Genomic DNA, 12,803 nt, shown 5'->3' with positions numbered 1-12,803 from the left:
ATATTCAAAATACTTTACCTAGTTTCACCTCAATGAGACAGCTGTCAATCTTCTTAAGTATGTTGTCCATCTCATCTATCCTTACCTGAAGTTTCTCCCTCTCATTCTAAACACACAATATTATAGATTGTTAAATTAAAGTTCCAAACAAAACATTATAACATTATCAGATTTCAAACAGCTGACATAACTGATATATCTAAGTCATGAATAGGTGGATCTTAAAATGAAGGTCAAAGTTTCCAGTCTACATTTAAATGTTACTTCAAAAAAAGAGTTCATTGCCCTGGCTGGTGTAGCTTAGCGGATTGAGCACAGGCTGTGAACCTTTGGTTCGCTGGTTCGATTCAACAGCCAAGGCACATGCCTGGGTTGCAGGCCAGGTCCCTAGTGAGGGCCACATGAGAAACAACCACACACTGATGTTTCTTTCCCTCTTTCTTCCTCCCTTCCCCTCTCTATAAAAATAAATAAATAAATGAATGAATGAATAAATAAAACCTTAAAAAACAAAAAAAGAGCTCATTAAAAAATGTTCTATGGTCAAAAAAATGTTCTATCTATGGAAACACTGGTGAAACAGAATCATAGCATTTTTTTTTCTTTTTAGGCTTTTTAAAAAAGATTTTTGACTGTAGACATTAATATGCTAAGTATTATATTTCTCTGAAAAGTGATATTGCATGTAACATTTCCCAGGCTTTTTGCTATAGAAAGTTTTTAAACATAGAACCTTTCTTAAAGGATGATCATTTTGGTAAACGCTACTTTAAACACATACACAAACGTACACAGCTAGGTATGAATTATGTGAAAGATAATACTATAGTCCTTAGCAATGGAAGAGCAGAACCCTATATTATTTTATTTCAAGCTGTATAATGAATAACAAATTTGAGATAAGAAAAAGGCCCATATTAGTAAATATATTTTAGAATTGCTCAAGGTTTTAGGATTTGCCACTGTTTTTTTTAAGATTTTATTTATTTATTTTTTAGAGAGGGAAGGGAGAGAGAAAGAGAGAGAGAGAAATCAATGTGCGGTTGCTGGGGTTCATGGCCTGCAACCCAGGCATGTACCCTGACTGGGAATAGAACCTGTGACACTTTGGTTCGCAGCCTGCGCTCAATCCACTGAGCTACGCCAGCCAGGGTGAAGATTTGCCACTTTTGATAAATTAAACTCCTCACCCTTATGAACAATTCTAAGCTTTTGCCCAAATTTCACTTACATGTCTAAGAATCATTCTTCATATTCCACAACTACCATAAAGTAATTTTAATAGATCTTTCTTTCTATGCTATTAACTGTCTCAAATTACCTGAGCTGACTGTACCAGCTTGCTGTAGAGAGCCACTTTTCCTTGGTGAGTAAAGACTTTAGTCATCTTGGTAAAATGTGATTTTATTTTGTTCAGGTAAATTCCAAAGGCCTTCAGCTGTAAGGAAAAGTCAAAGGTTACAATGCACTAAACAAGAGTTAGAAAAGGCACAAGATCTGAGGAGGCTGGTTCAGATGATACATGCTAAGCTTTGACAATTCCAGACCCTGGTTCCTAAGACAGGACACTTCTCATTTGCAAATTTAATTCTATTTAATAGTTTAAAAGCACAACCAAAGATTTTGATTTTGATTCCTGCTTCCAGTTCACTTATATTACAAATTTGAAAATTCCAGGTTCTTAATAAAACTCTTTGAATGTATTAGAATACATATAAAATGAGGTAATTATTATCTAATCAATTAAATCTTTTCCTCATCTAAATCTAAGTGAAAAGCAAACAAGGAGGGAACTCTAAATAAACTTCAACTATAATTCATATATTAATTGATAATTTCAGGTTTGACTAAATTATATATTAACAATCACTCATGCATAATTAAATAAAACCTTGGTAACATATTACACCTGAGAAGTAAATTAAAGAACTCATCACTAATTACCAAGTAAGTTACCTATTTCATAACAAGAATTATTAAAAATGTCTATAGTGATTCCCACTCAGAAAATAAGACAAAAGTACCTCCTCATCACAGCAGTGTCTCATTTTTTCCCATAGATTCCTATTTACATCAGTCAACAGTTTATCTTGGTTCAATGCAGAAAGCTTTAATCTAAAATATAGAAATGTTAATTAGCATAGGGTTCAGAAGTCAGCTTTGATGAATCAACTCAGATCTATAGGCATACTTAATTTAATTCTCTCTAGTTGTTTTTCTATATAAAAAGAGGGGAATACACTCAAGAGCAGTAACCAGTCTTATTATTTCAACACTTGTAGAACAGTTCGAAAAAGTTATGAATCAAAAAAACTTCTCTCACAAATAGAATTCTCATCGCAATGTTATCAGCTTGTTCCCACATGAAAACATGTTAATAAAGAATCCTTAAGGCCTGTCAATGCATGACTGTGAAGTTGTAACTATTATTTTAAATAAAAGTTCCCAATTCAGTCCAAAGTCCTATCTCACCTTTACAGAATAGCATTTATAAAAGTAGCAAAGATATATATTACTCTCTTGTTAGTAAGCAGAAGAAATAAATTTCTATCAGAGTTAAAAGATATTATATACAGGCATAGAAGTGTAAAATCAAATAGCACAGCACATCTAAATAGGCTATTCATTGTATTTCATTCAAAATAAAGCATCTTCAGACAAATCATGAGATGCCCAACTCACTTACACAACATAAAGAAATTTCTCTGTCTTGTTCAGTGAAGAACCTCAGTACTTAGTACAGTACCTAGCACATAGTAGGTGCTCAATATATATATTTGTTGAATAAACAAGCCAGAATCAGGCAAAGCTGCAGTATAATAATTTAACAGCATCTTAAGCCTCTATTTTTAAAACTACATACTTCCTAAAAGATTATTTTATTTCTTTTCTGTTAGTTGGTTCAAATTTAGTTGGATAATTTTAGATAAGTATGATGTAAACATGACTTGGGTTGCAAGTCCTGATCTACCTGTGGGAATCTAAGTATGCTGCTGTACCTAACTTGTAAATTAGTCTGCATCTATACACACCAAACCACTAAGCTATAGTCGGAGTAAAACCATGTTATTTTGTACATGCAAATCAAGGGCAAATGTGACAAAATTATCAACTCAAAGACATTCTTGATTTTAGGCACTGTATATAAATCTCTAATGAGATATCTCTCTTTGAAGATGTTCCTTTGCAATCAATTTATGATATCATAATCTAATAATTATTGTCACTGAGAACACACTTTTTACTAAAAATGGTGTGAAGACATTTTATATATACTCTTTTCTACTTTTCATATCTACCTGCTGAGTGGGTATTATTATCCCCAATTTACGGATATGGAAATAATGGTTAAATTGCTCATATAATGTTACACAGTGTCACAGCCGGGATTGAGCTTCAACATGAAAGCCAAAACTCTTTCTATAAACATACTGTATCACACCACCGATTAATGCCATCAAGTTTTTCTATGCTAGTGTTATTCTAATCAACACCTTACCACACAAATTATTCATTCATCCAACAAACACAAAAAACAAAAACTTTCGTACTCTTCGATCTTTTGGCGAAGAGCTTCACAATCTTCTCTATAAATCTGTATCTTGGGTCGGTAAACATATTGACTTAACATCAGACCTTCTGAAGTAGACTGTGTGTTTACAGTAAACTGAAAAATCAAAATCAGACAAACCATGTTTAAGAACTGTTTCAAGTATTAAAGTGTCTATTTCTAAAAGTTCTACACATAAAAATTTGAATATTCTTTGGAAATTTTTATATCCAATAAAGCTACAAGTTGAAATCTGAATTCAAGTCTCTGACATCAAAGTCCATTTCCCACAGATGTTTAGGGAAACTGTAGATGTCTACTCACATGGAATTGTAAATGGTTTGAAAATGGCTATGCAGTATTGGTCAATTTTGCCTCAACAAAGCCGAAAAAAAATGGCTATACATTATTAAGTAATTTAATAATTAAAAATTCATTAACTTTATCATTTATTTGCATTAACTTTCTGACTTTTTTTTCCTTAAGATTTTATTTATTTATTTTTAGAGAGGGAAGGGAGGGAGAAAGAGAGAAAGAGAGAGAAATATCAATGTGCGGTTGCTGGGGGCCATGGCCTGCAACCCAGGCATGTGCCCTTAACTGGGAATCGAACCTGAGACACTTTGGTTCGCAGCCTGCGCTCAATCCACTGAGCTATGCCAGCCAGGGCCTTTCTGACTTTTTATGGATATGATTTTATTGTTCCAATTTCTTAAAGTATTAATAATTCCTTTATTTTTAGACTCCCTTATGTAACAATGATATCTGAGGCTCTGAATTTCCTGTTAAGCATAATTTTTGCATAGATTTGGTATTAACTGTTCTCCTTTGCTTTCTAAATACTTTTGATTTCCTCTTTGATACAGAAATTATCTAGAAGTATGTTTCTTAATTTCCAAGAAACTAAAGAATGTTTAGTCCTTTTATTAGTTCTAACTTTATTGGATTAAGACCGGATGATATGGTCCATAAAATCTCCATTTTTTTTCAATTTGTTAATGTTTTCTTTGTGGCCAAGGGCATAACTAATTTTTGTAAATGTTTGACAGACTTAAGAAAAAAAATATTACTATAAAAGTATTATAAGTTTTTCTATTAATCTTTGAATTGAGTTTGGTGATTATATTATTCAAATGTTCATGATCTTACATATTTATTTTGAAAAATGTTTGTTAAAAACCGTTATCTTAGATTTTCATAATGGGAAAGAACATATGTTTAGGAAAAAGTACCAAAAACAAAATAGATGGCAAAGAATGAGAAAAATAAAATTTCACCTTATGAAAATCCACAGTACAAAAAAAAATATCAGCTTTTACACTAACCACAAATATACCTATTATAGGAAAACTTTTATAGAAAAATTTGCTTCCTTGATTCTTTTTTCTTTCTGGGTAAATGCATGCTTTGATGAAGTTTAGTAAGTAAGAACAATATTTTCTAATTGAGACAACTATTTTGCCAAGAAATTGCACTTACTTTGCCTGGGAGAGTGCTCTGTCGGGGTTTTTGTATCAAAATGTGGACTTGAAGAAGTATAAAGAACTCCTTTATTGTTATTCTCCCATCTTTGAGTTTCTGAGAAAAGAAAAAAAGTTTGCATGACTATTCAAGGTGAGCTGAGCTCATTTTGATTATAACCACCTCATTTGTTGGTAAATAGCTTAAAGTTCTTTATGTATATTTGTGGAAATACTATCCAGATATTTGTAAATTATACATGAGTAGATTTTATCTAAAATTTATTTCCTGAGATTATTTAGTAACAGAACTGGGAAAAAAAAAAAAAGCAAAATTTAGGTCTTCTAACCATTATTTCCACTCCATATAATTAACTGCCATATTGGGCCCTTAACACAGAAAACTCATCTTGCATATATTTAAAACATTTCAACATTTTTAAAAAAATTATGAAAAAACAAAACAAGGAAATTAGTTACATTAGAAATTAGGAATACTTTAACATACCTCCTTCAAGCTCTCTTCACAAATAGTATCTGTGAGAAACTGTGATTCCATCTGACTAGTGCGGTATGCTAGAAGTAAGGCAAATTCAGGTGATGAACAAGTTGAAATTAAGTTGTAAACTTAATTTTAGTTACCATCCAGGTTTATGTCTGATTAATACTCCTGAAGCTATCCATTAAGATCTTGTTGGAAAAACAGTGATTTCATTTGTAGGGTAAAATATGTTACAGTTTTAAGGCTCCATTCAATGTCTTCTTAACTGAGAATAAGCCTCTTAAGGAAACTGCTCTACCCAGCATAGTATTTCACTCCTCAATTTATTAAAGTAACAAGAATTAAACATAAAGTATTATTTTACTTATCAACTACTTAACCCCTAAAAAAACTTATACAAATTTTATTTTTATTTATTTAATTTTAGAGAGAGAAGGGAGGGTGAGAGAGGGGGAGAGAAATATATTAATTGGTTGTTTCTCACACACCCCCAACTGGGGACCTGGCCCACAACCCAGGCATGTGCCTCACTGCGAATCAAACTGGTGACCTTTCAGTCTGTGGGAGGATGCGCAGCCCACTAAGCCACGTCAGGGCTAGCTTATACAAATTTTAAAAATCTCTTGAATGGGAATACATTTATTATTAGTCAAGTAAGGAGATGACTTATATTAATTAGTTTTCATGAAGATCATCTTACTGCTGCAGTCCATAGAGGTCCCATCAGTCTTCATCAACTCCAGAGAACTGCTGCAACTAGATGGGGTCCTGCTCAGGCTTTTTATCAATACACTGTTAGCATTTTTATCTACATCTCCTTCAGCACAGTGAATGAAAATCTGAAATTATCAATTAAGGAACATCATCAGGACAAAGTTATAACACTGTATATTCATAATGACTAAAGGTTGAACACTAAAAGAAATACTTCTAACATAAAATTTATGTATAACTCTTATGAGTCCCCTTAGCAAAGAATTAGAATAAGTAACAGGCAAATGAAGCCTTTAGAGTTCAAAGTAATTTTATTTTAAAATATATAGAAATAACTGCAGATTACATTGTATAAGAAATTATTTCTCTGATGTATCTTAGTTATAGCCAGACTCTACAAGCTATCTAACATTGACCTATCCTATTATTCAACTACTAGCCATCAGGATCAGGGATACCACACTACAGAAAACCCGAATAGAATATTGGCTAGTACAGAAAGAAACTTGTGTCCAGGCTTTGGTATTTCCTTCACTTGGTGAACAAGACTCCTTTGGATGAAGTCAAATAAGTCATGGGATCCTGTTTTTACCACTTTAACCATTTGACTTTATAGCCTTAAATGTCATTTTTGTCTACCTACTTTACATATGTTTTTGAGGACATTATATTCTTTGTCTAAATGCCATAATGTAAATAAACTCCATGACAGCAGATTTTTGTCTATAAATTCCCACTGAGGCATCCTAGCAACCTCAACAGTACCTAGGACATAATAGATACTAAATAAGTATTTACTGAACAAAATAGTACTAATTTTCATAGAATCTATTCCGTTATGCATTTTATATTACTGTTAATTACTTTCTCAAAGCTTCATACACAAGCCATTTCCTCACCTCCTCATCTTACAGAACCACTGAAATCATCTTCTGAGCTTACATATTTCTTGAGTTTTAAACTGTTTCTATGAACCTCTGATACTTTTAATCTTTATTTCTCCACCTATAAAACTCAACTTGAATGACAGGTTTTATTCCCCCAAATTATTCAAATTGGTGTCCCTCAACTTTAATATCTATGACCTCTTTCATAAATACAAAATCTAACTTACTTCATTTTGAGGTACTAGGCTTGACTTAGGCATTTTCCCATCCACTAAAAAAATGGACTTTGAGTTTCTTCATACTCTCGTTAGCCAAGAAAATTCAGTCAAGTTTTTCTTTATGCAGTTTGCATAATAAAAAGGCTTTTTACCTTCCAAATATTTTTTTTTCACATTTTCTTTTCTTTTTTTTTTTTATTTCAATCATTGTTCAAGTACAGTTTTCTCCCCCCCCTTCCAAATATTTTAACACTGAAGATGACTTTTCAAACCACATGTATCCTGCCTAGAAATTTTCATATGTAAAACTACAACAAATCACCAGAGGTGACAAAATATTTAGAATTCTATAATTTCCACATTAATTTTTGTACTATTTTCAATTTCATTTTTTGTGACCATCTGCCTATTCAGATTGTTTTTAAGTCTAGCTGTTAGTCAATTAATTCCTTAAGATTTTACAAAGAAATATTTCTTCAGCCCTATAATTGAAAATAATCAATTCCTGTTTACCCAAGACAAAATAAAAATTCAAGTATACTCATAATTTTTAAAAATCAAGAACATTCCTTAGTTCAAGACAGAGCTTACCTCCTGATCTTGTGCAGTATCAGTACACTTAATCTCCCTTTTTCTGATTTTTTTCTCATTCTGAATATCATCATCATCTTCTTGTACCCAGGTTCTTTTTTGGCTATTGCAGGTTTCTTTCATTTTATTTTCAGGTGTTGAAATCTCTTTTTCATATGTCTTGATCAAAGACTTTTCCTCAGTTTCTATGCTAATAGAGTCTGAAGAATTAATCTCACCAGGATACATAGGAAGATTTTCCTCATTTATATATTGAGATGGACTTAAGTTCAGCTTAGCTGCAATAAACCCAATGCCTAAATCCTTCTTGGAGACCAGTTGAGTTTCTAGGTGATTTAAATCAGTTGTGTCTGACGGAACCTGCTCCAGGTCATCAATACCAGTGACACTACAATTTTTCTTGTTTGGCAATCTGGGCAAAAATATTCCCAAAGAATGTCTCCTCACTTTCTCCTTTACAAATGTCATTAATGGCAGAGAGTTGGTTTCAGATCCATTATGAAAAAATGTATTTTCTTCATCTCTATCATCTTGAACGTTGTTGGACACTGTGTTTGTATTACATATTTCTGTAGCTTGCACTCTACTCATATCATTATCTGCATTATTTACTAATTCAAGTAGTTGTTCTGGAACAGGTGGTATAGGGACAGTTTGTAAATCCAAAATTTTTTCAGTTTTCTTATTCAGATTATTCAGATTTGGTTTGCCACTATTAAAATTTGCAGTATTAGATGCAATGATAGGATCTGATGTTTCTTTAGGATTGGCATAAGTTTGAACAACTTGCTTAGTTAAGTCTGAGTTACTGTGGAAATCTATGGCTATATTACATTTAGCTGTTTGGATATTTTTCTTCGGTTCTTCACAGGCTACAGTAAACTGTTTCTCATTATTGAGCATTATGGACTTATTTTTACTCAATTCATCTGTGGGTACAGAGGAATTTCTTGTAACAATATTTAAAGTCTTACTTTCATCTTTATTAACAACCTTCTGTCCTTGTTGAGGTAATGGAGATAGCTGGGTTGAGAGATGAGGCTGAGAACCAATACAAACATCATCAACAAAGGTCTGCTTTAAACTATGTTCTGTATTATGAACAAAGGCCTCCATCTGATCCTCTGGAAACTTAAGAGATACTTGCTTTGAGTCAAGTGTGGTCATGTTCCTCAAATCTTGACCATATACTAATGTTTGATTAGCTAATAGGTTTGGGGGCTTCTTAATCAGATCTTGATCTTTGGGCAGTGTTATGACACAGTCTGACTGTCCTTTGGTATTAGTTTGAGTAACTTGTTCCTTCTCTAACAAAGAACAAGGAGCAGAGACAAGCAGTCCCTCAGATTTCAAGAAATACTCACTGGCTAAATCATTTGCATAAGCAAGATCATTTTGCACTGGGCAATTACTGGCTTTCTCATCTTTATCATGTAAGGACATGACATTCCCCTCCAAATTATCAAAGTAGGAAATAACATTAGGTAAACAGGAATAATTATTGCTGGATTCACAAATAACAGGTGCATGACTGTTTGTAAAACCCACATTTCTTCTAGCTGTGCTACTTAAATGGCAGCTTTCAAGTTTGGCTTTTTCCATTGTGTAGGTCTGGTCTGCAACTTTCCCCCTGTCCTTTTCATCCACAGCAGTGCTATGGAATTTGACAATTTCTCTCTCACCTTGATCCCCAGAAAATGTAGTAGAATAGGCTATCAAATGATGCTTTTGCTCAGTGTGAAGAACAATTTTATTTTCTACAGCCTGTGCTTGTTTTTCAGTGATTTCTTGAACAGAGCTACCATCCTTAGGAAAAGAAATACCCGAGGTTTTTCCTTTTGCTGTTCCAAAATTAGAGCACTCTTGAAGTATTTTCTCTGTGGCTTGACAATCAATTAAAGCATTATGGGACTTGGTGACTTCCAGATCACGGTGATTATCAACAAACATTACAGTATTCTGCACAGGCTTACTGGTTATTTTAGCTGGTGAAACAGTTTTATATTCTAAGGCAGTTGTGTGGCTTCTAGTGATCTCCATGTCATCCTGCCCACATGTGTAAAAATCAGTTTTAGAAGTTCCTGCCAAAGGTACCAAAAGGGAGTCTTCTATATCTTCTAGGGCACTTTTGTTATTTATTTCCACTGTACAACTCTGGATGGTATCCATGTCATTTTTAATCTAAGGCTTTTCCTTCTTTGACTTATGTCTGACAGAGGTTCATTCAGAAATCTAGGCTTTGGTACATCTTTGTCATTTTCCCAAATGGTTGATGTAGACACTTCCATATTACCATTAGCTATAACTGCTACAGCTTTCTCTATAGGACCACTATTAGACCGTTCGCCCAGTGTTAGCTGGCTGACTTTTGCTGCTGAATGGTCGCTTTTAACATTCTCTGAAAAGAAAACGCTCTCCTCATCATGAGGAGTCACTGTTGATTTTCCTAGGTTTTTCTTTTTGGATAGTTCAAAGTCAGGTCTGTCTGGAAGCACAGTTTTTTCCTTTGCTTGGTAGTCAATGAAAACAGTGTGGGACTTTGTCATTTCTAGCTCATCGTGATTACCGATAAACATTACAGTTTTGTCCATAGGCCTGGCAGTTATTTCATCTGGTGAGACAGTTTCACATTCTATGGCAGTTGTGTGACTTCTAGTGACCTCCATATCATCCTGCCCACATGCATACAAAACAGTTTTAGAAGTTCCTGCCAAAGGCACCAAATGGGAATCAGGTTTATCTAATAAAGGTCTATGATTTATTTCCAATGTATAACTCTTGGTGATATCCATATCATTCTCATCACCCTCTGAAAATATAACAGTCTTATCAACTTTTAGTCTGTCAATACTTTTCCTTTCACAAATTTTGACATTCTGGTTTTCATTCAAAAATCCAGGTTTCTGTACACATCTGTCCTCTGATGTATCCATATCATTAAAAATAAATACTCCAGATTTTTCAATAGGAGTTTTATTATATTTTTCAACTTTTATATCTTCATGTCTGATACTATTTTCTAAATTAGTCTTACCAAGTTCTTGTACTTCAGAAGGTCCAAATCCAATGACAACAGTGTGACTCTTGGTTAGATCCATATTTTGCTCCTCTTCTGAACAAATAATTATCTTGTCATGACAACAGTCAAGGGTGGGATTGCCTAAACTTTTCCTCAGGGGCTCAGGCAGTTCAGAATTCTGGCCTGATACAGATTTTACTATATGACTGTCAATAGCAGCATTATAATTTTCCACAGCACATTGTCCTTCTGATGAAAACAGTTTTGTGGTAGGAAATATAGATTGCTCACATGACACAGTACTTCTATTATTCCCCAGTGCTACCTGTTTATTAAGATCTCCACCAGAGTATACTATATTATACTTTGCACTGTCCTGGTTAATATTGACTGACTGAGGAGAAACTTTATCAAGATAGGGTGAAATCTCCAAAACTTGATCTTTTTCTCTTCTCCAGGTGTCAGTTAGGAAGTTTTTAGCTATTATGTTTGGTTGGGATAGTTCAATATGACTTTTGATCATTTTTTCTGATTCATTTAAAAGGCCATTGCTGTCAGAGTGAGGCTTATTAATATCCTCAGATTCTAGGCTATAAGATGCAGGAAGAGCTTGACTTCCCAAATTAGTTTTGTGACTTTTAGTTAAATCTGTATCTTCACCTGTGAAGATTACATTCTTTTTGCCAGTCAATGAAATAGACAAAGGATTTGCCAGGCCCTGTTTTAATCTTTCCCTAGATACATCAGGAACTGAGTTATAGTTTACATTCAATTCTTTATCCTTTGACACAGTTATGTGATTTTGGAGCATCATTTCTTTTTCAGATATTGGTATGGCTACCTGTACATCTGTCTGATCTTGTTTAAAAATTTGATTATCTATTGCAACCGTGTGACTCTTGGTAATGTCCATGCTGTCCTCTCCTGAATATATCGTCTTCTCTATGAGAAGAGAGCTGGCATCTGGATTAGGATGTATTTTGGCATAATTACTATCATGCTTCTGCAAATTTTTTTCCTTTTTCATACTTGAGAGACACTCGGTCAGTTCCATGGCATTATTACAACTAGAATACAAAAATGTCTTATAGCCTTGAATTGCTGGACTGGAACATACAGACTCTGTAATCATAGCCAATGTTCTGATATCTTGGTTAGAAGTCTGTGTGACCATGTGAGTTTCTGTCCCAGTAATGTTACTTCTGGTAATATGTATTTCACCTTTAGGGTTTAAGGAAGGATCTTGGACAGCAGCATTTGGTTTATTCTCAAAGATTCTCTTTTTTTCTGAAGCTTTAGTTCTATAACCTGTTGTAACACCCATCATGACAGTCTGAGTTTGATTTTCAATTTCAGATAAATTATCTGCTGAGGGTAAAATTTGTATAGTGTGGTTTCTTGTCAAGTCCATCAAGTCACTTCCATAAACTGTAATATCATCATCACTTTTAAACTCCCTTAAGCTAGCCTCACTGGATGTGGGAACCAAACTCTGAATATTGGCTGTATGACAATGGGTGAAATCCATCTCATCATCTTGTTCTCTAAAGATTCTAGTCACATTATTGCCAGTTTCATCTACATGAAGGGATTCATGCATCTGATGTACAGAAGAGGTCCTATTTGATTCTTTGGAATGAATAGATATTTCAGAATTTTCTTTATCAGGTCCTGTACAAGAAGCATTAGATTTCCTTGTATTCAATCTTTTTATGAAGTCATTGAAATTTATTTTCTTTTCTGAATTAGTATTTTGATCCATGGAAAAATTTAATTCTTTTTTCATTCTTGAATCCTCAGTGTGAAGCTTTAAGTTAGCCAGGAAGGCTGTGGTATCTATCTTGGTGGGCTTCTCATTTTTG

At 33.7% G+C, this 12,803-nt stretch overlaps 1 protein-coding gene across 1 annotated transcript in view; it reads right to left on the bottom strand.

The window, feature by feature from the left end:
* KNL1 (kinetochore scaffold 1) overlaps window positions 1-12,803 on the bottom strand; it is a 61,764-nt gene that overhangs the window by 13,944 nt on the left and 35,017 nt on the right. The window contains 9 exon segments of the mRNA XM_036031771.1: window positions 19-106; window positions 1,322-1,438; window positions 2,025-2,115; window positions 3,552-3,667; window positions 5,030-5,128; window positions 5,519-5,586; window positions 6,213-6,351; window positions 7,923-10,102; window positions 10,105-12,801. Coding sequence (XP_035887664.1) covers window positions 19-106; window positions 1,322-1,438; window positions 2,025-2,115; window positions 3,552-3,667; window positions 5,030-5,128; window positions 5,519-5,586; window positions 6,213-6,351; window positions 7,923-10,102; window positions 10,105-12,801 — 5,595 coding nt within the window.

This window comes from Phyllostomus discolor, chromosome 1 (assembly GCF_004126475.2).
Source record: "Phyllostomus discolor isolate MPI-MPIP mPhyDis1 chromosome 1, mPhyDis1.pri.v3, whole genome shotgun sequence".
In the NCBI taxonomy this organism is placed as follows: Eukaryota; Metazoa; Chordata; class Mammalia; order Chiroptera; family Phyllostomidae; genus Phyllostomus; species Phyllostomus discolor.
The sequence above is the reverse complement of the archived record's forward strand: the minus strand, read 5'-3'. Positions and strand labels throughout refer to the sequence as shown.